Here is a 26774-nt window from a genome sequence, read left to right on the forward strand (position 1 = left end):
GGGCTGGTCGGAGAAGGGGCGGGAAGAAACGGAGCGGGAGGAGCGGAGAGCGGTGGCAGGAGGAGGCGGTGCAGCTACGTGGTACCGCGGCCGCCCGGGAGCGCCCGAGCCCGTGCGCGCGCGCGCCTCGCCGGGGCTCCGGCGGCGGGCGGCAGGCGGCGGGCGGAGCTGCGGGCGGAGGAGCCTCGCGCCGAGCGGGCGGAGCGAGCGGCGGGCGGAGCGAGGGGTGGGAGGGCGCGCGCGAGCCGGCGGGCGGGCGAGCGAGTAGCGTCTCCACCAGCGTCTGCCGCGGCCGTGTTTGCCCGAAGCTCAGAGACCGACGGACGGACAGATCGCCTGGCGGACAGACGAGGGCTCTCGCCTTGGGCTCGGGGCCAGCTTCGGCGAGGCTCGGGGCTTGCAGCGCGCGGCTTCTGCGCCCGCTCACAGCCACCCCGGCTCCGGCGGCCTCGACGCGCCAGGGGGCTGGAGGTGCGGGAGCCGTTCTCCACCGGTCGGTGCCCGCGCGGCTCAGCCCCGGCCGCCGCGCCGCGGCCCGGAGCTGCTTCCCCGATCCCCTGTTCCCCTCCGGGCTGCTCTGAGCAACGGTGCTCCAAACTCGGGCTGCCGAGGCAAGTGTCTTCATGAACCCAGAGGATGTCCGGGAAGCACTACAAGGGTCCTGAAGTCAGTTGTTGCATCAAATATTTCATATTTGGCTTCAATGTCATATTTTGGGTAAGTTGGAGCGCTTCTGGGATTTCAACTATTGTGGCCAATCGATCCGCGACGATTTCCCCCCACGTTGCTTGCAGCTTTTACTTTTCTCAGCCCCTCGGGCGCTTGCCGGAGCTTGGAGAGGCATTTGCCTTCCGCCTTTCCAGCTTGCGCCTTGGAGAGATAAACATTTAATCCTTTCTAGGAGTGGGAAGAGGTAAAAGAAAAACCGAGCCGGAAAGGGGGCACCCAGGCCTTGGGGTGGCTTTTTAAGGGACGAATAGCAGGGATGCAGATGAAAGAAAGGGCTCGGCAGTTTGAGAAATGAGCAACCACACGAATTAGATTTGCTCCCGGTGGGATATGGATGTTGGGCAGAGCGTGGTGTCATAATAGGGAAGGCTAATCGGGCAGAGCCGACCCTGAGGTCCACCTTCTAACAAGGATCTGATTGGACGAGGGCTTGGCTCCGTGTTGCCGCGGCTGGTCTGTGCCATGCTCAGCGTGTATCTTCTTGCACCATCTCGGGCTTTGTGTAGGATGCAGATGCGGTGGTATATGGTTCTGTAATGTACACGTAAATAACGCTTCCTGCGAGCTCTTCCCCTTCAGCTGGAAGGCGCTCCTTTTGCATAATGGACTGGCCAGTGGGCATGTGGGGTGAAGGGTTTTATTTTCATGTATATATTATTGTCAGGATAATAACAAGTCCCCATCAACATGTTTCAATGTGTTCGTGCCTCACATCCTCCTTTTCTAAGGAGTGACACAGAGTGGGCCGTTTTGGGGAAACCTTGGAGCAATGCAAAGAGAATGTGTGAGACATGTTTTATTAGGGGTACGGAGAGAGCAAATGCTTCAACGCAAGATGCAAACCGCGCTCTGGCTTTGCTGGCCCCACAATGTGCTGGGCACCTATTGTAATTAGGCTGGGGTGCCTACTCTTTTGTTTTGTTTGGATTCTTTTCCTTGATCTCACAAACGTGTTCAGCAACCAGACAAAGAGTTCACTAGGGCAAGAGGAAAACATTGGTTCAAAGACTGTATTATTCCCACTCCCCATCCCATCCCATCTCCTTTCTTAATGGGCATCCTCCCCCCCCACCCCGTGGAAAGTAAAGATGGTGGCTGTCTGGGGGTGTTCACCAAGTTGCTATTCAGTGTAGGTTCATATATGAGATACACAATCATCCAACTTGGTGGGATCAGTAATAATCCACAGCAGCAGGAACACAGGGTGTGTTTATTATGATTCTCCTTTAATTTTAGCCATTTCCTGCAAACCTATACATCTATGAGAATAGTTATCAACATAGCTTTTCATTTGTTTTTTCCTATACGCATTTTATCAAGCTATTTTAAATTTTTTTCCTATTTTTCTGTTCAAGTATCTTGCGTTGGTTTGCATGTTTTGTAAAGGGAAATGGAAAGGTTTGGAGACCACTTTCTGTCTCAGCATGTCATCTGTCCTCAAAACTCATAAAGAGAATGGGGGGGGAGCAGAGAACATGAATCAATACTGTATCTGGTCATTCACAGGCAGGGTTCTTTTTTTTTTTTTTTTGGTTTTTTTTTTGCCACAGACTGTACCTGATTCCTGTGAGTGGTCACTCCCTTCCTGCAATCAAACATTGCTACAATTATAGGAAGAAGAAATTATTTTCTTTCTTTGCTTCTCTTCTTTCACCTTTGCTGGAAATGTTGAAAAGTGATGGGTAGTCACATTTCTGAGTGAGGTGTTTTGATTTTATTGGAACTTGAAACTTTGTGACTTTGAGAGTCAGGGACTACTGCTACTGAACTGGGACTGGACCTTGTCGAGGTGGTGAGTCCAGGCCTCTTGATTCTACTTGAACACTTGCAAAAGTTGCACATTTCAGCTACCAGGCAACAAAAAGCACCCAGGGGCTTTCTGTGCAGTTTCATAGCAGGAGGTGGAAAAGAAATAAAGGGATTTGGGTCTATTTCCCTGACAGTTTGGTGTAATTTTGTACAGTGTACAGAGGAAAATTTAGCATATTCTGTGGATTAGGTTGTGGCAAAACCATTAGAATTGTGGAGAGCGTTAAAGAATTGTGGAATGCTTGCAGAGAGAGTTCTGGAATAGAGCTCCATCTTGTCTGATTTTGAAGGTCTTCATCTCTTGGGGGAAGTTTTATGGGAAGCCTGAAAGGAGACCTAGGCTGTGGAACTAAACAAGCTGCCCTAGGCAGAATTGTTAAGTAGAAGCCTTCGTTCCAAGGCCCTTCTCTTACTCTGCTTTCTACACGCCTTCTCCCTCTTTTCTATGCCTAATGCTTTCCACCCTGATGCCCCCCATACCTTTCCTGTCCTGCTGTATGCTTCAAAATTACCCCATATTTAAATCTCCCAGTTTATCAGTACCATGGTTTTTAGTCATGATCAGCAGGAAGGTAACCATAACATTCTACTAAAGTAATTCAGACTAAGGTGTTAGTGACTGAAGAGCTGGGGTCAGTAACTTGGCAGCCTGCTTCTATAAAGTTGCACGTCTCTGCCCAGTACAGAGTCACCATCCTGCAAGTTCTTGCCAGAAACAGCAGACTCAATGCTGCTCTTACACAGGTATGAAGAAGAGATTGATAACAGAGAGTGTGGTTTCCTAATCTTTCATTGTCACACTGTGAGATGCTAGAAGAAATTTGAAATACACTGAGGACACTTGGAGGTACAGTTCTAGCAAAATAAAATTGGACATATGGTAGCACCAGCACTGCGAGTTTGGTTCTCTAGCTAATGAGTAGTTTGACTCGTTGCTAGTCAGTTAACTGCCTTGGGCCTCAGTTTCTCAGCTTTTAAAATGAAGGAGTTGGGTGAGTTGTAAGGTTCTTTCTAGTTCTGACAGAGGAAATGTCTGTTGAGTTCCAATAGGCTAGGGAAGAAAAATACAAGTGATAGGCACTATGTATAATGAAAATAGCATATATTGGGACACTTGTTAAATTACAGACTTTCTTTACTGAGACTTGTCTGAAGATCAGTTTTCTTCATTTTTTCCCCTCAAAGATCCTTTCATAAAACACACACACACCTTTCCCTAATTTCTTCTTGACTTGTTCACTTATTGGTATAGTATGCATTCTTCCCTGTCCCCACTGTGAATCTCAAATGTGGTCCTGTGAGTCATTAAATATAGTTTTATTATTAGAGTTACTCTTTCGTCTGTAAAATATGAATCCTTTTATATAACACTTGTAATGATATTCTGAGTAACAAAGTCAACATCTTGTACAGATTCCTTTCTCATTAGTTATCACAGGGTGGTGGTGGGGAAAATCTCATTTTCCCTATTTAATATTGGAAGAACTCAAGCCAGAAGGGAATTGATTTTATTGAGGCTGTCACCATATTGGGACATTTCTTGGAAAACCCTTAGGCTGCTTTGAGATGGGTGAGGGAGGAGAAAGGGAGTTTTGTTTTAAAGTCGCTTCTTTTGGGTCCTGAACCCCCACATCTTATCACCCACCATTAATAGATGTTTTGCTCTGGACTCTTTTGGACTTTGGTTCTAATTCTTAACTGTTTGTAGGCCAGTAAAGTAATCTGATTCTGGTGTTGATCTGTTACTATATAACAATCAACCCTAACACTTAGTGGTTTAAAACAAAACTTTCTTATTATATCTCACAGTTATGAGATTTGACCAGGCTTATCTGGGCAATTGCACTTGGGGTCTCTTGGACAGTTGCAGTGAGATGTGGCTGGAGCTGGAGTTGTCTGGGGTAGGATGCCCAAGATGGCGTACTCACATGACTGGCAGTTGATGCTTGCTTAAGAGCTCAGCCAGGGTTGTTGGTTGGAGCCACCTACATGTGGCTTCTTCCTGTCTCTGAGACTGGTAGAAGGTAACAACCAGTTAAGGCTATACCGAGAACTGGCCCAGTGTCACTTCCATGTGTTTTACTTATTAAAGCACACATCGAGCCTACTCAGTTTTGAGGGGGGTGAAAAAAGAAATTCCACCTTTTTTTTTCCCTTTTTTCCTTTTTTAATTGTTATGTTAATCACCATATATTACATCATTAGTTTTTGATGTAGTGTTCCATGATTCATTGTTTGTGCATAACACCCAGTGCTCCAGGCAGAACGTGCCCCCTAGGAAATTCCACCTTTTGATGGACAAATGTCAAGGTCATATGGGTTGTGGCCATCTTTGAAATATACATTCTGCTGCACTGAGCCGTAATTTCTTGTTTATAAGGAAGGATAACATTATCTAATGGAATTGTAGTTTCGGTGGTTCAGTGAGATAACATATTACTCAGTACAGTGTCTCAATAATTAACAAATGGTGAGTATTGTTATTGCCTCTAGACTACTCCCATCCTGTATTATAGAACTTCTAGAATACTTTAGCCGGGTAATGATAATACCCTTAAGATCTGCCAAGGAGATGAGGCAAGTGGATGCAGTAAATTTAATTGTCCCTTATTAGAAAAAAAGCCCCATGGATCATAGGAAACCTTGAATGACTTGGGAAAACCAAGAATGATTTGGGTAAACCCAACTTGTTTTTCTCTTCTCCTCCTAGTACAACGATTAGAACAGCCTTGGATACTTGAGGCCAAATTTCTCTTTGATGTGCTTTCAAATATTACATTGTGTCTTTAAGGGGAGGTTTATCTTGCAGAATGGCAGAATGTTGTATCTAATTTGTTTCCACAGGGCTCAAATTCAGAGAGGAGAGAGATTTAAGGAAACTTGGGGGGGGGGGACGACATCAAGTAGGAAGCCTTATCTTATGATTCACTATAAATTGTAAGATGAGTTCTGGAATGACGATACATCAGCAGTTTATAAGTCATAATTTTTGTTTTAATTTGCTAGACATCTGTTAGCTTCGATGGCAACCATATGGGAGTCTAAATTGCCTTTTGAATTACAGGGAGATGGTAGGAAGAAAGCTAAATATGGTTATGAAAGTGTCATATGGGAAAAGTGTAAGAAGGGTGTAGAGACCTCAGTGGGGAAAATAATTGAATACTGAACTTGCTTGGTCTGGCTGCTCACGCTTGGGTCAGTGAGAAGACACTGAAGTATTCACATTTGATGATATGCCAGAAGACTGAAATGAAGCCAAGGGGGAAAGTTGGAAAACCAAATGATGTTCCACCCACCATCAAATTGCCAAGGTGAGCTCATGTAGATGGATCACTCTGTCTTAATATGTCCACAATAATAGTTAGTCCCTGGCAAAAGGTGAAAGCAACCTGTATTTTAACAAAGCTTTATAATTACGATCTTCTTTCTTCTAAGCATCTCAGAGCGTCTTACAAGCATATTATGACATCTTCGTGACAGATGAAAAAATTGGAGCACAGAGATGTGGGGTTACTTTTGAGCTGTTGAAGAACATGTCAGGGTTCACTTTTGGAATATTAAGTCTCCTCTAGTAAGGATGGCCCTAGCTTCTCCTTTGAAACTTATTTTGGAAGATGCTTTTAATTTTAAAGTAAAACATCAAGTAAGTCACTTACATCTGTTCATAATTGAAAAGTGATAAAGTTTTTGCATATGCCTCAATTAACACCACCCACTAGCACAAAGAGTTAGGATGAAAATGTTAAAGAATATGATCATATAATAAACTTTGTGTGGTCTATTGAAAAAGTATAAATGAAAATTGGATTATTAAAGACAATTAAAGACAATGGAGTATTGAAGACACACACTTCTTTCCATATGTAACACTGATGACTGTCTTACATTTCTAATTTCTGAATCATTATACTTCACTCGATTATAAGAGCCTCAACTGTAGGGACTCTCTCTCCAACATTTTCATAAGCCCAGGGTCTAGCACACTGTCTGAAACATAGTAGGTGTTTAATAGATATTTGTTGAATGAATGAATTACGAAATCATTGGAAAGTACCTAGGCATCATCTCCTCTGACTTCCTATTCAGTGAAACATTTTCTCTGTGACATCCTGCCAACCCATTTAAGCATGGCTCTGTTTTTGGACCACGTTTCATTTGTCCTCCCAGTAGATGTAATCTGTTTCCCAGTAACTTCCATCCTCCTAATTCACTGTTGTTGATTTTTAATTTTTATTTTGAAACAATCTCAAATACAGAAAAATTGCATGTGGTATAATTTGTTTTTATCCTGAATCACTTGAGAAAAAGTTGCCAGGATGATGGCTATCACGCTAACACCTCAGTGTATATTTTCTGGAAACTAGGATATTCTCCTAGATAGCTACCGTACAGCCATCAAAGCCAGGAAATTACCACAGATACGTTACCATTGTCTAATCCTTAGACCTATTTCAAGTTTCCCAGTTGTTCCAATCATGTCTTATAAAGCAAAGAATCCAGTAGAGAACACACATTATATTTAGTTATCTCCTTCAGTCTTTCTCTGCCAGGATCCTGATACATTTGAAGATTATAAACCAATCATTTTGTATAATGTTCCTCAATTTGGGTTTATCTTTCATTTTCTCATTCATAGATTCAGGCTGTGCATCTTTGGGAGGCAAATCATAAAAATGGTGCTATGTTTGTCTCATTGCATCCCATCAGATGGCACTGATTTCTGTTTGTCCCATTATTAATGATGGTCACTTGTTTAAAGTGTTGTTTGCCAAGCTGCTCCGCCGTAAAGTTACTCTTTATCCTTTTGCAATTTATACATATTGTGTGACAGGTTACTTTGAAACAATGTAAATAGCCGTCTTCATCAAATTTTCAATCTAATTATCAGTAAGAACTTACTGTTTCCTTTTTTTTTTTTCTTTTCCTCTCAGTGTGTTTTAGTTAAACTGTTGCTCTTCTTACTTGGATGTTGTAGTTGGTCCCAGGTCTGGCAGTCAGTGATGGTCTTTTCATGCTGCCTCCTGTGCCCATTAACTCCCACCATTCTTTGAGTACTTCTTTGCTTTCTGGTGGAACAAGATGTTCCAGTTCATCTTGTAATTTACTGGTGTGATATATTTTATCAGCCAATTCTCCAAGGAGCCCTGGTTCCTTTGAGTGGCAAATGGTATTTAGAAGCCAAGATCTGATTGCTAAGTGTGCCCATGGCTATCAGGGTATCACAACCCCTGGGAACTCTCAGTGGACAGAAATATGGAATATGTGTCTGTGTGTATATATATATGTGCATATACATACATTACATATGCATTTCTATATTTATTTATATTTTGAGACCATGAGTTCAGTGATGCCTCAAATCCATCTTTGATACCACAGGGTTTATTCTAGGTTTTTTTCTTTTCTATATTTATAAATACCTTCTTTGACAGTGAGATTCCTGGCTCCCATTATTCATAACAATTTACTTATTTGATAAGTTCTCCGCATATGTAGCCAGTCTTCCACAGCTAGCTGCTCCTGTCCTTCACATGGTTGCTCTCCTTACCTGCTGATGTTGCAAAAGGAATGCCATAACCCCGCACCCTAATACAAACACCCTTCTCACTCTGATCAGGCTCTGATACCCTGCTCTGGGCTTCCACATCCCCTCCCATACCTGTCCTTGCACAAAGGCCTACCTTGCTTGGTCCCTACTAATGGCTTTAGGATAGAATTTTTCAGGAAGGAGAAGGAGAAGGCCCTAGGTAACAAAACAAGACTTATCTCCTTTCTCTGTAGCCCTTCATTATTTAAAAGAGGGTATTATGTCATTCCTAAATCTTCTGTTTTTCATCTTTAAAAGCTCTTAGTTCCTTCATGTATTCTTCATGTATGATTTCCAGGTTGTTCTTTGCCCTGGTTGTGGTACTCTGCCTGTGGTCCCATTTGGACACACTTCCATTAATGTAGCAACCAGAATGGAACACATTCTTCACACACCCTTCCAGCCATCCAGAGAGCAGTGGGCTGTTGCCCTGGAACTCCCTCTTAAGTCTCTAGACTATGCTGAACCTAGAGGTAGAAGACTCTGCTACCGCCTGGATTTGTCTTTGAGTAGGTTACTCTCACAGATTATTTCTTCAGTGGCTTATCTAAAGTATGGGGAAATAATTCCAACATCTCACAGAGTTGTTATCCAGTATTAAATGAGAGCATGCATGTGCTTCGTAAAAGGTAAATCTCTCAATACAAATAGGAGTTATTAACCTAAGCTAAACTGCACAGGCTTCTCCAGGTAGCCAGAGAACGTTGCTGGCTCAAAGTGAATTTCTAGTGAAATGAAACCTTCACTTCTTTTTAGGTGAACTTCTGTTAAACCCATCTCCCTAGGCTAAGTGCAAATCAGAAGCCCTAACCCTCCAGTTAATTATTTGAATTTTGATTTAGTACTATTTATTTATCCCATGTACATGTCTTATTCTCGCCCAGTGGTTTTTAAACTGGGCTACCAGTAGCCCCAGGCTTCCTTGAGGTTGCCTGGGGCCTGCCTGGGAGGATCTGTGACCTCTCATCTCTCCTGAGGACTCAGCCATTAGGTTTAGTATTTTGGGATATCATGAAGGATTTGGCTTGAAAAAAGGGGTCCGCTGCTCAGACTATTGAAAACCACTGTTCTAGCCTTCAGGTGTTTTTGAATCTTGATGGTCAAGGCATATTTTAACAAAATTATTCCTGTTACGAGTCCTTCTCCTATGCATGAATCTCTTCATGCCCAGGAAGTCCCTCTCACTAACTAGAGTGACTTCTGTAAGATTCATTGATATTTCACCCCTTTATAGATGTAACAGCATAATTCGTAAGTTGCTAGGAAATTTTAGTCTTCCCACCAGGGTATCTGAATCAGTAGGTCCTGGATGGGGCCCAGGTATAGTGTGTGTGTGTGTGTGTGTTTTGTTGTTGTTTTGTTTTTTGCTTTTGTTTTTGTTTTGTGTTTTTAAATCCCTGCAGGTGATTCTGATGCTCAGCTGACTTTGAGAAGCTCTGGTTTGTTGTTCTTGGCAAGATGTGGCATCTCTACCCATTGTTGTCTGGAGGGGACACTTGGGGGAGCTAGGAGTGGGTAATGTAGAGCTATGACCAAAGAGTGACTGATTTCACCAGTACATGAAGCTAGTGTTTGTTGCTGATGGGAAAAATATAACATGGCCTATTTTATCCTTCATGGAATTTTTTATTAATCCAAAAATGCCAGTTTATTTTTAAATCTGAAAGTCCTAAAAGCAAAATGAGAAAATCTCTGCCTAACAGAACCTCTTGTGCTACAATTAGTATGCTAAAAATCGGCATTGTATAGGGAGAGAAGCTAGTTATTTACTTGACAGGAGCAATGAAGGAATAGACATTCTGTTCTTTTGCCCTTGCTGTCCTGCCCACTTCAGGGCAGGGGATTGGGTCTAACCACAGATGCCAGATAGTGACCTGTCCTCCCCTTCAGAAATCAGCCTCCCTGGCCAGCCTCCCTTTCCTGGGGCTCTTCCTTCCAGCCTCCCTTTCCTGGAGCTCTTCCTTCCAGCCTCCCTTTCCTGGGGCTTTCTCCTGTGTCCCCAGCCCTGAGTGCCCTCATTAGGGGGTAGGGGAAAGGGGAGTTGCTTTCTGTATCTCTGTGGCAGGTGCGTTGACTTGAGTGCTGTCACACTGCGGCGGGGAGATTTCTTCTCCCATACCCAAATGTGCAGCACTATCCCAAAAAGCTGACAGTACAGCAACACAGGATACCCAAACCTGGTATTTGTCAGTTTACTCTAGAAAGAAAAGGTTGAATGTAGAATATGCAAAGTGTGCATAATGAATTGTCCATTATTTTCTTGACTTCTTTTTCCCTACCCTCTTTAAAAAATTACGTATTTGATTATGACTGGGCTCCTAAAGTGGAAGGCTTTTGAAAGAACTAAAGTTTGGAAATAAATTCTAAATTATTTCTCTGAAATGTTTTACTGGGGCATAGTTTATCACACCACTCCTAAAAAGTAAAATAAAATAAAATAAATAAAGGACCCAGATTGGCATGCAAACTCGGATTAACAAGGTATAATTTTTTTTTAAGTCTCATGCTTTTTTTTTTTTTAAAGATTTTATTTATTTATTTGACAGAGATAGAGAGAGAGCACAAGTAGGCAGAGTGGCAGGCAGAGGGAGAGGGAGAAGCAGGCTCTCCGCCGAGCAGGGAGCCGGATGTGGGGCTCGATCCCAGGACCTCAGGACCACGACCCGAGCCGAAGGCAGCCACCCAACCGACTGAGCCACCCAGGCGCCCCGGTATAATTTTTTTTTTTAAGATTTATTTATTTTAGAGAGAGAGACAGCACAAGTAGGAGGGGCAAAGGGAGATAGGGAGAGAGAGAGAGAATCTCAAGCAGACTCCGTGCTTAGCATGGAGCCCACTGTGGGGCTCCATCCCAGGACCCTGAGATCACGACCTGAGCCAAAACCAAGAATCGGACACATAACTAACTGTACCACCCAGGTGCCCTGCAAGGTATAATTTTTAAGTAATGTATTCAGCAACCTCAATAACAAAGTAGTATTTGGAAGTGGATGGCAAAACACTTTGGCTCCCCTCACTGAAAAGGCAAAGTGATGTTCTATACCTTTTCCAGCTACTATTTACTATTTAGATAACTATTATAAGAGATAGGGCTCTTTTTCCTTGTTGAAAATATTTTTTTCCTTGTTGAAAATATTTTTCTAAGTTATACTTGGCACTAAGTGTTGAATTTCTAAAAATCTGGAGGGAACAGCTGGTGCTCTAATAAATATTCAGGCCAGCTATTTTAATGCTTTGTACTTCATTAAGTAGTCCTAATAAAAGGGGAATACTTGACTTAAGCATTTCTCAAAGTATAATGTTTTGCTTCCAACAAAAATTTCCCCCAGCTGTTAATATTTCCCCCCAAGCAGCCTTAAAACGTAATTCTGCCAAGTAAGTAGTTCTAATCACTGTTGAAGCATTTAATGCCACAAGTTTTGTTCTCTTGTTTTGAGGTATAGTCAGTCCTGTGAAAATGGCCCAGCCCTCTGATGAAGACTCCATCAGTTAATTTAGAAATTTAGAATTTAGAAAAAGTCTTTACATGTGTCCGTATTAGAAAGTGAGGATGAAGGTGCATCCTGACGTAGGCATTGTAGTGCTCTGGTGTGAAGTGGCAGAAGAGTCTGGTGTTAAGGAGCTTGGACTTCCAAGTGTGTCTGATTTTTATCCAACTCTCTTCCCAGGCTTGTGACCTTAGGTTATTTTAGTGACCTTGCAGTTCAGTGTCATCCTCATCTGCAAAATGGCATTCTTAGTTGTAGTATTAATTAATGCTATTAATAGTAGTATAACATCTCTCTTGGAGTCATTAGGATTAGAGGAGTTAAGATGTATGAACTGCTTGGAATACTCCATAGGTATTAGCAATTATTCCTCTATTTTCCTCAACACCCATCATTTTTTTTTGTTTTGTTTTTTTTTCTTAACTTCTTTCAGAACCAAGTAATCTTACACGGTAATATATATTTTTTGTTCTCTGTGATGTTCTGCCTACATAAATGCATTCTCAAAATAACTAAAGGAAGAAAGATCTAACAATATTCACAGTGTTCTTTTCATTGTAATGAATGGCATGTAATTCTTATCATGGATACCAGACCATGAATTTGCATCTATTGTTTGTTGTTAATTTTCTCCTTTTTTTTTTTTTTAACCCATTTAGATTCCCTTTTCATTTTCTTGGCAAAACCGTACGGTCTCATCTTAGTGTTTTGTGCTGGGAAGTTGAGTTTCTGATGTTGAGCTCTGGTGTTGGGCCTAACACCTGGCAGAAATCAAAACATTTTATTAACATCTGTTGAATCTGGATATTGTGGAAATGTCTAGATGGCTGTAACTATATATTTTTTGCATTTATGGTATCAGAAGTCTGGCATATTTTGGTCATTGTTTTACTCTGTATCTCAGACAAATTCTGTAGATTGTGGAGGTGTCCTTAGAATTGATGCAGAAGTGGAATTTTGGCCTGAACTATCTGGTCATTGATTAACTAAGTAGGCCACCCATCCTGGTGAATGGGTGACCCTGTCGCTTCTTCTCTGGGGCAGTAGTGATGGGAGGCACCGGGAGCTGTGTTCTTTGCCTCCAGTGGTGTCGCTGGACACAGAAGACCCAGGCTGTCCTAATTTCTAAGCATAATCTTCTCTCTAATTGGACTCAACTCTGGGAGAAAAGGCCAGGGCATGCTAATTTAGTAGGTGCAAGGAGCCTTGTCACTCATTCTTATGCAGAAGGTGTGCAGAAATCCCCTAGCCCTTGAAGGGGGAAGAGGATTGAAAGGGATGAAAGGGAGGGTGAGTAGAATTTTTACTGTAGTTTTCACTGGTAGAAAAGAATGATCTGTTCAGCATGACAGGATGTCATAGGAGCACATTTAAGGTAATTTTAGTCTACCTACAGCACGCTCAACACTATTGATTTGGATTCTCTCATTGACCTCACAATCTATGGATGATTTGTGACTTCCCATTGGCAATCACTGAAGTTACCCTTTGTCCTTCTGACCTGGGCTAGCCAGTTTCTGTGAGGCCTGGAGGATGGCCACCTGGTAATCTAAACAGCGAACCCCAAAGTTCAGTCATTTGCAAGCTGCCTGCGTGGTTTTGGACAAACTCTTGTGTCACCTTAGAGTTTCTCAAATTTTAATGTGCGTACAAGTCACATGGGGAATCTTGTTTAAAATGCAGATACTGGGGGGCGCCTGGGTGGCTCAGTTGGTTAAGCGACTGCCTTCGGCTCAGGTCATGATCCTGGAGTCCTGGGATCGAGTCCCGCATTGGGCTCCCTGCTCAGCGGGGAGTCTGCTTCTCCCTCTGACCCTCTTCCCTCTTGTGCTCTCTCTCTCTCTCATTCTCTCTCTCTCAAATAAAATAAAAATAAACAAAATCTTTAAAAAAAATGCAGATACTGGGGGCATCTGGGTGGCTCGGTCGGTTAAGCCTCTGACTCTTGGTGTGGCTCCGGTCATGATCTCAGGGTCCTGAGATGGAGCCCCTGCATCCTGCATCTGGCTCGGGGCTCAGCCCTGAGTATGCTTGTCCCTCTCCCTCCACCTCTGCCTCTCCCCGTGCTCGCTGGCACAGGCGTGCTTTCTCTCTCTCTCATGAGTGAATTAATGAATGAACGAATGCATGCAGATTCTGATTCAGGAGGCGTGAGAGAGGCCAAAATATGGTACTTGAACAAGCTCACAGGTGAGGCCGCTGTGGCTGGTCCACTGATCTCATTTTGAGCTGCAAGGATCTAGACCATTGTAAACCGATTCTTTTATCTTAAATTGATTCCATTTTTAAACCTTAAATACATTTATTAAAAAATACTTGAAAAATATCACTATTCAAATACATACAATGACAATAATATGGCTTATTAACTTCTGGGTAGCGATTGGTGCCTGCTGGCAGGCCTGAGTCAGAAGCTTAGGTTTCCTTTGTTACTGGGGAGGTTAACAAGTGTGCAAAGTGCTCGACATCCTGGCATCAAATGGAGACTTTGTCCTTGACTAGACCAGAGGATTAAAAGAGAGTTGAAAAGGAAATGACTTTCGGATTCAAATGATTTAATGAGGTATTCTAAAATTGTCTCCTCTGGCACCCCAGGTCAACAGGGAATCTCACTTTGGGGAGCACTGCTTTTAAGTAATTTGAAGGAAGGCATGCATTTATAAGCTAAAACCTATTAGTGAGATGGATGAATCTCTAGAGGTAGAACAGTTGGGGAGATGTGTGGAAAGTTTTGCTTACTCCAGGTTCTGTTTCCTGTCAGGGAAAAAAGAGAGCTTACCCCTCCCCCCCCAACCCAATTTCTGGAAAATTGCTAACTCTGGGCCCAGTGAGTAGTTACATCTTAGGTAGGAAAAGGCAAATGCGTTGGGAAATTGGATCTCAGGCTAATAGGAAGTTACGTTAAAAACTGAGGAAATCTGTCTCGGTGGGTACCTTTGGCAGACTTCCTTCAAGTTACTATTGATTATGTTCAATTTGGAATGAGTCCATTTTTAAAAAAAGGGCACTTTCTGTATACTTTTCTACAGTAAAAACAATACAGTGACATTAATATACATTTTTTGAAGGAAAAGAAATTCACCACGATCCCAGTAATGCTTTCTTTTGGTTCCATTATATTAAAAATGGAGACTCTTAGTCAAATACTCTGAGAGCAGTGAACAAACACCCCAAAACAAACAAACAAAAAACATTTCAGAGGTTCAGAGGTTCCATTATATTAAAAATGGAGACTCTTAGTCAAATACTCTGAGAGCAGTGAACAAACACCCCAAAACAAACAAACAAAAAACATTTCAGAGGTTCAGCTGCAAATACAAGGATTTGAATTTAGCAAACCTTAGTTACTTTGTAAAGGAAAAAAAATGTGCTTTTCCATCAGTAGTTTTTAAGCATTTCTTCTGACTTTACCTGCATTTCCCCCCTCAGGATGACATTTAGAATAAGTGTTTCAACATACAGTACAAATATCTTGTGAATAAACATCAATTCCACAGAACCAAAAAAAAAAATTAATAGATCTGCCTTAGGCATTAGAAAAACCCTGTACTTTTAAACGAAAGTTACAGTGTTAAGTAACCGAGGAAACAAAAACGCCCCAAACCACGCTCTTAGCTTTAAATGTTTTTCAACATGACCTTTATGTAGACAGAAAAATATAGCTGAAAACTTTCTGGGCAGCAGTTTTATTGTTGGTGCCCTGCTTATCCGAAGATGTGCAGCAACTGCCCACATGAGTCATGTGAGAAACACTACCTAGTATTTTTTTTTTTTGATCTCATAACTGATATTCTAGGGAAAATAGTGTTTATTTGGTACCAGTTCTTTTAGCTTTGTCTATTGGTTTGGTAAAGAATAAATTGAATGAAGAGATGGCTAGATGATATAATTATATGTGGCATTTTCATTTTTTTCTTGAGTCTGCAAGATTTAGTAATCCCTAATGTTCTTATTGTATGCTTTGAGAGTTTTAAAGTTGCTCTCCGGTGAGGATTTGAAACAACTGCATAAAAGTTTGAAAATCGTGTTTTACTCTTTTTTTAAGACACAGATCAATATTTCAAAAATGAAAGGATGGGTGTCACTGAAAAGAGCATAGAAATATTTTATATTTTGTGAAATACATGTATTCCATTTAAATATTGATATATTTGGATTTTTAAAATATCAGTATATAGTAATATACGTCAATATACATCATTCATGAATATGAATATTACCAATATATATCCTTCATGAATAATAAATACTGATCTATATCCTTGGATTTTCTTTTTGTAAGTAGGTATATGCTTTTTTTGGAAAAGAAAAGCTACTTACATGACCAAATGACTTCCAATTTTATTTACGATAAAAGACTAAAGTTTCTTTTATGATGGAATAGCATAAATATGCAAACTAATACCAGAGATCAGTTTTAAGTCTCTATGACATAAACAGAAAAGGTTGTGATTATATTTTTGGTTCTTAGATGAAGACTAGAAAATGAACTCTGAACTATGAAATTACTACATCTTCATTGGAGCACCAGCAGATCATGAATTATTGCAAAGAATCTTTCAAAATGCAGTTTTTTAATTGTGAGCTTTCGATTGAATATCCCCTGCCTCGCCCCCTTCTCTCTGTGAATTTCAGAATTGAGAAGATAGGGCTTTTTGCTTTCAGTGAAGTTGAATGAATCTCTTTCTCACTCCTTAAAAAGGTTAACCTGCTGATGACAAAACAGAAAGTTGGAGTTATTTTCAGCAGGAACGGCTGTGTAAATATTAATTCAGTGTCCTTTGGTGGGTCTTTTAGCACCCAGATACTGGAAGTATCCCTTCATTGGTCTTTTGTAGTCCTAATTATATCATCTTAGCACATCTATGTTGTGGGGACCTTAAAAATCATTTAGGCCTCTAGTTTTTACCTCCCTTCCCCACCTTTTTCCCCCTCCTAATAGTAGAATCCTTTTTTTTTTTCTCTTCCCCAGCCAAGATTTTCAGCAGAGCCCCTAGGTTATAAAACAGGCAACAGCTGTGGTCCCCGGAGCCTAGCGTCTCAGTGGGCTCGGTCAGCCTCTGCCGAGTTGCCCGGAGAGAGTGTGCAGAGGGGACAAGGAGAGTCCTTGAGGATTTTGCGTCTTGCTGAGGATGGTAGGGAGGGCATCTGTTTTGAATTTAGGAATTCACCTAGGACGAAGTCCACGTTGGCTTGTGCTATCTGTAGGCTGTGTGCATGCAGAGTCGCCCTTTTCCAAGTGCTAGTGCTTTGACTCCGTTTGGTTCTTCTAAACCGTTTTGGTGCATTCTGATTAATATCAACCTTGTTTATGTTAAGTAAGTATTCAGGTTATTTATTATGTATTACTCTTATGCTGTGGAATGAGCAGGCTCAAAAAGTTGGCTTCATATGGATTCCATATGTGGCTTTTAAGTTAGCAGAAACACAAAGCCTTTCAATTAATTTGCACATAAAGTTGCATATTGAATAGATTAAGCTTGATGGTATAGGTATTATTTGAAATTCTTTGTCATCTCTAATATTGTTCATTTTTCATTTAAATAAGCTCTTAGGTGTTTGAAGGTTCTGTGGTGAGTACCTTAATCTATGAATTCATATAGGTCCTATTTGGTTTTTTTGTCATACTGAATGCAGATACCCATGGAATTTATTTTGTTTTTCATGATTAGCTCCGGATAGTCCCACATGATCCAAAAACTGGTTAATTCTTTATTTCTGTAATTTAACTTTTTTCTCCCCCACCCCCATGCTAGGCAGAGAATACTGCCTTGTCTTAGGTGGTGGTGAAGAGACTAAGTAGGTTCAAATACTGGCCTTGACACTTATGAGCCGGGTGACTGTGAATGTTGACTCCATCACTCTGAACTGTTCCTTTTGGACAAAAAAAAAAAAAAATTGAATTGTAAAGGTTCACTGAGATGATGCAGGCACCCCTGAGAGGGGCGAGCACTCAGTGAACGCTGGCTTTGTCATCAAGTGGGGAATAGAGGACAACTCAGGACAGGTGCAGGCTTTTGGTTCATTATCCCCTGGGAAAGGTGTTGGTGGTGTCCAGGAGCCTCAACTGTTTCTGTTAGGGAAATGCACTCTGTGCAATAGAACTTCTCACTCATGGCAAGGTTTTCTTTGTTCACTTTTGTCCTTCACCCACTGGGGGAGATTCTACCTCTGTGCTTTCCTTTGGCAACTGGATCTCTCTGAGGGTTTCTAGCAAGGACAGCTGCTCCATTCCCATCTCTCCTGGACCCTAATTTCCTTTCCTGTTTAGCTGCAGCTGTCCAGCATGCCTACTCCTGGCATGACCTGATCAGCCCTCTGTTTCTATATCACAAAAGCCAGCATAGCATTTGTCATGTCCTGCCTAGAGGGTCATTTTGAGGCCACAGACCTACCTGGGTTTTTTTTTTTTTTTGGTAGTATGTGTAGAACATTACAGTTCCAATAAAAGAACATGTATAGATGTTATAGGCATGTTAAAGGCATAACATTTTTTATGCCTAGAAAAATACCTAATGTAGCTATCCAATAATTATTAATTGAAAAAAATCTAAAGTAATTTTCATTAGGAACAAGATAAGCCTCTATCTGGGCCCTCTGCAAAGATTTGTTATGTACAAGTGATATGTTTATGAACCTGTTTATTAATATATAACTTATTCTGATGGCAATTATAAATTTTTAATTGAATTTATGTTGATGTACTTACAAGTTTTTGTTACAAATGGTGTTTATGGGTGGTTGGACCTTAAGGAATTTGGTTTTTTAAATTGTGTTTTTCACTGTATGGGATGTAAAAAGTCTAATGTGGCAAGAAGAAAGTTGCCTTCCTTCCCAAAGTTAGTGCCTTTCAGAGGGTGAACATTTGCCAAGTGGAATTTCGTCTCGCTGTTTTTCATTTTCTAAACTATCATAAGGGATTTTTCTTCAACTGTAGGGATGAAGATTTCTAGAATTAAAGTTTTGCCCAGATTGAGACCAGCTTCTATTCTGTCCATTATGTATTTCTTGTGCATTTTTAAACATAGATAAGTTTCCAAAGGTGGAAGAGGTGAAAGAAAGCAGGAAGAGAGGCAAAGGTGGTGTTGGGCCACTGTCTATGTGCTTGGGGGGGCTTCCCAGACTGTGCTATTGGACTAAGCCATTAAATTGGGCGGAGCGGTGTTCAAAGTTCCTTTCCAGTGAGGGCCCTCTGCTGCTGCTTTTGTAATCCATGCCATGAGTGTAGCGAGGGTTCCTGTGGAGACTCTGGGACCATGAGCCCCATAGACACCGTCATCTACAGTTAGGGACATACACAGGTGGTTGGGAGACACTTTTCCACACGTTTCTCATACTTCTACATGTCTTGCTGGGTGGGTGTGCCAAGAATGCTCTTTATCTGGGCCATTTCTTCGAGTGGTGTTTGCAGCGAGCAGTCTTGAAGGATGAGGTAACGTCTCTCCCTGGAACAAAGAGCAGTCTCACTTACTGCTTGTTATAAAGCAGCAGGTTCCCTAAAGCACAGGTTCCTCAGCTGTGACGCAGACTGACGGCAGCACGTGCAGCTTCCATCTGGGCCCCTCAGCGCCCCCCACCTTGGACTTGGGGGTGAGGAGAATGGACACAAACCTGATGCTCATGCTCTCTGCTGCGCTGTAACAGTCCTTTGTCTCTGACCCAGGCGTCTTGTGTGTTCTGCCAGCTTTCAAGACACAGTAGCTGGTTAATTTATTTCCTTCTGAGTAGGGTAAAAGCAAATAAGGCCAGACCCAGGTGTATTGTGTAGTAGTTGAATACTTATCCAGTGAAATATATTCAGCTGTGTCCCATTTAGAACCTAATCACCTGGGCCTCACCTCCAAATAGTGTGGTTAGGAAGGTGGTGGTGCGTGGCTCCTCAGAGCTTCTCCTGAGACCTGGCGAGGGCTTCTTGCGTACTTCATATCCGTGCCACTGGCCTGTGTGTCTCCAGGGAACCAAGGGAGACTGAGGCATCTTTGCCAAGAATTGTATGCTGAGTCAGGTAAGATGTAAAACTGACATAGGCAAGGAGTTGATCTTGAGAGTACAAAACAGCATAACCCAGGAGTATTGGGGTGGGGGGAGGAGAGCACACAACCTCGGGAGCCTAGGACATCTGGTCCTGAAAGGAGAGAGAGATACATGGGGAAGTCCAGGTCAAGGCCGTGGGCCAGAGCGAAGAAGGTGCAGGCAGAGCTCATCTCAGAAACATCCTGGCTCTGCTGAATTGGACTGGGGAAGAAAATTTCTGTCTGTGATATTTGCTGAATGAATTGTTTTTTTGAGCAGTTAACCAACCTATTGGAAAGTAACCCCGAGATCACCTCTTTGCTGGTTTAGACAATTTATAGAGTGTTTATAATTAGCAGTCATGCAGCTGATGAAAGGCAAGTAATGAATATTTGTTTAGAACAATGTTTTTTTCTTCGTAAAATATCTGTAAAAGTATATTTACTTGTTATCTGCAATATATATTTGCTCTTTCCCCCATGGAAAGAATAATATGTCCATTTGGTAATTAGGCCTGATACTAAGATGATTCTACATGGGGAAAGGACTCTCAGGGCTCAAAGAGGAGATAAGATATTGAAACCCCTCTCCTGTTGTTTCCAGTGTGAATCTTTTTTTTCCTTTTTTCTTTTAAGATTTTATTTATTTGACAGAGAGACAGAGAGGGAACACAAGCAGCGGGAGTGGGAGAGGGAAAAGCCATCTTCCCGCTGAGCAGGGAGCCCGATGCGGGGCTCGATCCCAGGACCCCGGGATCATGACCTGAGCCGAAGGCAGACGCTTAACAACTGAGCCATCCAGGCGCCCCTCCAGTGTGAATCTTACTGGCATTTAATCAACCAAATCCTAAGTATTTTCATTCGTTTAATGATATGTGAAAATTATTAACTGCAGCCATCAAAGTGAGATCCACGATGACTGCCGAAATGTAAGGATTCATGGATTAAGTAAAAAGTGCATGGATCAGGAAGTGGATTTTAATGGGGAAATATCTGTGGGAATGACCCTTCCCCCTTCCCCGAGGACTGCCATATATAGCTACACAGGCTGTGCACTCCACAGCTCCCTGGGATGTGCATGGTGTTCCCCAGAGTTGTGCAATGTAGAGTTTTTGTGTGCATTGGGCAGTCATCTAAAGGTTTAACTGAGTGGCATAAAGTGGGTGATCCTTTTAAGTTAAATGGGTTCAGACATTTCTGCTTAGTGTGATAAGTACCACCTGTGCCTTTCAGTCCTTGAAGAATCTGGTTGGTGATGATGATGGTAGTGCGGGGCATGGGGGCTTCTCCTGGGGAGTTGGGAGCTCCCTGCCAAGGAGAGGGTTCCTCAGTCTGACGGGGTGCCTTGGGATCTTGTGGACTGAGCTAAAATACCTCAGACCAGGGTCCACCCTCCAACTGGTCCTCATTGGGCCCAGGGAGACCAAAAGAGCTGCAGTTGCTGAACCTCCGTAACTGGACTTTTGAAACCAAGTAAACCATTTGTTTGCTTATGTTAATGTGTGAGTAAACTTGATCACTCATGTTCAAAATAATTAGCCTCATTCGTGAAGTGATAGTCTGTACTTACACTGGATTCAAAATGAAGAGGCTGCCAACCAACTTTTTCTGTTTCTTAATATAGTTACTTTACTTTCTTTAAATTACATGTGTGTGTACAAACACACACAGTGTTTGCTAGTTTAAATGCACAGATTAATAAAGATCCTTTTTTTTGTGTGGAAGATTATTACTCTGCAAGTGTTTTTAGGAAATAACCAAGTATTAACACACAAACTTTTTTTCCACTGTTCTGGATGCAATTTCATAAAGACTTGGGAGTGGAACTCCCCCACTGCTGTTGAGACACTGCTGTTGCCTTCTGCGACAGCCTGGTTCTGTTCTGCCACTCGAGCTTGGGGACCCTATCACACAAGGAGAACGTCTAGTACCCTTATAGCTAGGTGGAGGCACCAGCCCCAAATGTGTTTCTTATTCCCTACCCAGGTGAGCTGACAACCTCCAGGAAAGACTAGAGCACTTATCTGTCCCTCCCTCAAGCCTTTCCCCTAGCAGAAGTCATTATTTTCTATGAAGGGGTTTTAAGTCGTGGAAGGCCGTGGGACTTGGCATCATCAGGCAAGGATTTGAATCCCCCTTCTATTATTCTCTAGCTTTGTTGCCCTGACTCATTTTAAGCTGCTTGAAGCTTTGTTTCCTCCTCAGTAAAGTGAGTACGTTGAGAAACGGCTCTCCATAGAGGTCCCACGTTTCTTGTGCACATCTCGTGAGCTGAGGCACTAACTGCCTTTGTTCTGGGCTATCTTTTTAAGGATGTTTGTATAGTGAAAAGCCTTGGAAATTAAGTGCCCATGGGGGGGAAAATACCTGGGTTCCCTAAGTTCAGGGGCCGTCTCTTGTCCCGTTCACCGGGGGAGCCCTGTCTGCACTGTCCTGTGGGAAGTGGTGCTCAAGTGCAGATACTGTGGCCGCTGCCCTGCTGTGAGTCATAAACCATCCTTTGTCTCTGACCCAGGAGTTCTAGGTCTCCTGCCAGCACCCAGGAAACTGTGGTAGGCTCGCTTCTTAGCTTCTAGGGAGGTGAAAATTGTGGACCCTGCACGCTCCTGCAAGTCTTAACTAATGTATGCTTGTATGCTCTGCTGCTTCCCCGACAGCTGTCCCTGCCTTGGTTCAGGTCGTTGCTCTGCTGCTTCCCCGACAGCTGTCCCTGCCTTGGTTCAGGTCGTTACTGTTTCCTGTATGCAATATCGTAGTCCCCCTTTCCTCCCCCAACACTGCATTCCCCCCATTCTGCTGCAGGGAGATTTCTCGAGTGGCAAATCTGATTGTGTCACACTGCCCTGCTTTAAATACTTAATTGGCTCTTAATTAGGCTAGGATTAAAGCCAAGCTCCATCATAGGGACCTTGCCTAGGTCTCCCTTCCCACATTCATATTCTGTTCTCCAGCCATACCTGTATGGAGCAGAGGGGTCGATCTACTTGATGATCATTATGAATTATTAAGGTTCCCGAAGTTCAGCTCACCCTGTGCTGTGACGCAGTATGCTGTGTATGCCGGTGTCTCCTGGTCTGCTTCCCATCCCGCTGTGGGAATTGGGGCCTGGGGACAAGTGAATCATAAACTCGAGTTTCCTGACTGTAACTTTGCACTTACCTCTGCTTTAAATGACCTTTTTACCATTTCTGTCCACTTTCCAAGGTGTAGCATCTAGCCCAGAAAGCTGTAAAGAATAAAGAGGTCATGAGTGCAAAGCACTTATCTCAGGGCCTGATTAGCTGCTTCTGGTGCTGCTCTAATTGTTCTTTTTTTTTTTTTTTTAAAGATTTTTATTTATTTATTTATTTGAGAGAGAGAGAGAAAGTGAGAGAGAGCATGAGAGGGGAGAGGGTCCAAGGGAGAAGCAGCTTCCCCACTGAGCAGGAAGCCCGATGCGGGACCCGATCCCGGGACTCCAGGATCATGACCTGAGCCGAAGGCAGTCGCTTAACCAACTGAGCCACCCAGGCGCCCCTGCTCTAATTGTTCTTATAAGAGTTGGTGCCACGGGCGCCTGGGTGGCTCAGTTGGTTAAGCATCCCACTCTTGATTTTTGACTCAGGTCATGATCTCATGGTTGTGGGATTGAGCCCCGAGTAGGGATCTGTGCTTAGCAGGGAGTCCGCTTGAGATTCTCTCTCCCTCTTCCTTTGTCCCTCCCCCACCAGCACTCTCATCCAAGTTCAAGTAATCTTAAAAAAGTGCCAGAAGTATAGTATTTGGGAATTCTGCTAAACTGCCTCTACCCCCACCCCATCATCTAGGTGCACCCCATTTAGCTGTTTAATCCTTTAGCATATATTCTGTATAGATCTAAGGAAATATTTAAAAAATCATCAGAAATATGCCAAAATCTATTACAATACTGAAAAGAAGGCGTTTATATCTTCTGGCCAGTTGGATGGCGTTTATAGAGGGTCTATAGAGTGCACTTAGCTAAAGAGTACCAGCCTGACACTCAGCCTTTTTCAGTTTAAGTGGCTCTGGGCAATCTGTTTTGTTTTGTAGTCTCTTTTCCTCTTTTAACACCCTATTTTCCACCTGATGGTCTTTGATTCACAGCAAATTGTTTTCTAAAGGATAAATCAAAAGTGGGTTTAAATGGTTAAAATACAAGCTGGCTATTGTGAGTTTTACCAGCTGTCAGATCCTGTTCACTGTACTCTGTCTAGCTAGGTCTACCATTTGAGCCATTTTAAGCAACAGTGAGAAGATGGGCAGTAATCACTAACCCTCCCTCATGCAGGGATTATGGTGTTGGCATTGCACCTCCATCGGCTGCTTGCCCCAGTGGGCTTTTCTGGTGCTGATTAGGTTGGAGGGCCATTTCCCGCTGGTTTGTGAGGGCCTTGTGAGACAGGACCTGAATAATGAGGTTTCACCCCAGGTCTTGACAGGGCCTGGCTCCCAGAAGGCATTCCATAAATTGTTTTGAATGCATGAATGACTAAATAAGAAAATGTGAGTGTGCTTGGTTAACTGTCAACCACTAGCCAAATGTGAACGAATACTCCCCACCCCGCCCCTTCTCTGATGTGGAAAGATGTGCTAGTGCGGGAGTGGGGGGTTGGCAGTGGCAGTTTGGGGTGATGGAAAATGCTTATTACTATACTTGGCTTTCTCTCTGCTTAGGCGCTTCGTTCTCTTGCACCTCTCTCTCTCTCAAGGGTTAGCAAGCTAGGTTGGGGAGGAAGTCCTAAGCAGCTTGTTGTCCTGACTTCTGGGCTCTGTTTCAGTTCAGACCTAGAGGGTTTTCCAAAGAATGGGCATCTTTTGTCTCTTCTCTCACCTTGTCCAGCTAGGGTTTATAATCCCTTTTATCCTTTAATTCTCTCCACTTCTATTTGGGTGTTCATCTGAAGAGCCTTATCTCTAACACCATTTTGCTTATCTAGGATCCTCTTTCTTCCCAGAGCCACAGATTCCTCCTTTGTGTTTCCTGGATATTTTCTGGGACCACTTTTTGAGTGAGTTGGGGTATGTCCAGTAAAGTTAAGGGGGTGGTAACTATATATCTTTGAAAATTGGGACAAGCATCCAATAATGGATTTTTTCCCCCCATTTGTGGACTTATTTATATCAAACACTTTTAGCATACACTTTAAACCACATTTAATGAATTGGTTTTATTTCAAATAATAAAATTATTCAAAGGAAAAAGTACATCTATATGCATGTCAGTTGACAGTATTTGAATATTTGAAATGGAAATTTCTAGAAAATTTGAGGACATGGCATTCTTAGGTAGCAAAACTTGGTAATACTATAATCCAGACTTTGGCCCCAGTTTTCCTTTTTGGCTTATGTAGGACAAAGCAAAAGGTCCTTTGTACCTATCTCTTTCTTTATGTTTGTTTATTTAAAGATTTTATTTGAGAACGAGTGAGTGGCAGAGGGAGAGGGAGAAGCAGGCTGTCTGCCGAGCAGGGAGCCCAATGCGGGGCTTGATCCCAGGGCCCCGAGATCTTGACCTGAGCCAAAGGCAGATGCTTAACCCGCTGAGCCACCCAGGGGTCCCTGTACCTGTCTCTTTAGAGATAGTACTATGGAGGGGCTTTGTCACTCCTACCACTTGAGCTTTTGTGACAAATCTTGATACTTGAGTAGTATTTGCCTGCATGTGGATCAGGGTCACTGAAAAAAGTAAATATCCTGTAAACTGGAAGGTATGATACAAATATAAGTTGTTAGTAATTTTTACTGTGATTGAGCATTTTTACTTAAGTGCGCAAGAATTCTTGGCTTGACATGGAAGAGGCTGGGCCCTGTTCTGTTTCTTATGTGGGATATATTTCATGAAAATCCAGTCTTTAGGGTTGGTGGTATGAGGTGGCATAGCCATTGTAATCCAAATGATGCCTTTAATTTATTGATCAGATTACCTCAAAGGGTGACTACTAATTTTTTTTTTTTGAGAGAGAAAGTGCATATGAGGAGGTGGGAAGGGGCAGAGGGTAGGGGAGGGGGGGAATCTCCAGCAGACTCCACGCTCAGCATGGAGCCTGAGGCAGGGCTCCATCTCTGACCCTGAGATCATGACCTGAGCCGAAATCGAGAGTCTGACGCCCAACTGAGCTGCCCAGGCGCCTCTACCAATAATCATTTTAAATTCTGTTCATCAAAGTGAAGAAATGGGATCAGATGTGAGTTTTACAGATTTTTAATCCTAGAAAGAATTTGAGATTTGAATACCATCTCTATGGGTGAAAGGCAAACTTGTTTTATCACTCAGAACTCTAATTTCATCTTCAGCCACATTATTGGGTGATAGAACTGAAGGTCATGGCAAACACAGAGAATATTGAGTTGTTTAGGTGAATTTGCCTTGTTTAGGGTGTTGAAGGATTCATTGATTTGTGGATGGGGGGAAAACTGTAGCAAGGTAGTTTTAGCATTTGCATTTCATTTTAACGTTACGTTGGGAGGGATTTTTGAGGCTCTGTCAATAGGATTACAAGGCAAGTTTAGGGCAACTTAGGGTTGTATACAGAACTGGCTTTGCTGTCTTATGTTCAGCCCCCGGCCCTTGACTGAGCCAGAATTTTGGCAGCTTCTGACCCATCACCAGGGTCTTCGGATGTTAACCACTCACTCCCCTTCCCATCTGCCCTCATTCGTCTGTCTACACGACCGTTGCCCTGGCCTGAGCCTGCATCCTCCAGACTGCACTGGTCTCCTGCTGGCTCTGCCTCCTGCCTTCCTCCCTGTTGGTACTCTACCTGAGCCAGAGAGGTTTCGTCTCACATCTGTCTGATCCTGACACTCCCATGCTGTGCGCACCCTCCACGGCTTCCTGCTGTCCTTGCTCTAGCCTAACATTCTCCCTTTGTCTTCTCTTCCTCCAGTGCCCGCCTTGCAGCCTTATCCCCCACTTCTCCTCTCCCACTCCAGCCCTCTGGCCTTTCTTTTCTCCCTGGAACCCTTCCTACTTCCCGCCCTTTACATGTTACTTCCAGAGCACATGGGGTTACCCGTACTCCAGATCAGGTTAAGCATTGGAATATTCTGCCCTACCACCCAGGACTTCTAATGACTACCCATCATAATTAGGTTAGATCGTTATTGTTTATTTGGGTGCCTATTTGATTGTATTCTGCACTGGTCAGT

General features: G+C 42.7%; 1 protein-coding gene across 5 annotated transcripts in view; it reads left to right on the forward strand.

Moving 5' to 3' along the window:
- The first annotated feature begins 250 nt into the window (after window positions 1–250).
- Window positions 251–26774, forward strand: part of TSPAN5 (tetraspanin 5) — a 169643-nt gene continuing 143119 nt past the window's right edge. For 2 of the 5 annotated variants that reach the window (XM_088021101.1, XM_088021100.1), the window contains exon 1: window positions 251–717. In XM_088021101.1, the coding sequence (XP_087877227.1) occupies window positions 637–717 (81 nt within the window). In that variant the 5' untranslated portion in view covers window positions 251–636. The remainder of the gene's footprint in view (window positions 718–26774) is intronic. The other 3 variants (XM_088021103.1, XM_088021105.1, XM_088021104.1) reach the window with 2 other exon arrangements.

Source organism: Eumetopias jubatus, unplaced genomic scaffold, assembly GCF_037043125.1.
Source record: "Eumetopias jubatus isolate StellerSeaLion01/CBP00866 unplaced genomic scaffold, mEumJub1_p1.0 scaffold_2, whole genome shotgun sequence".
NCBI lineage: Eukaryota > Metazoa > Chordata > Mammalia > Carnivora > Otariidae > Eumetopias > Eumetopias jubatus.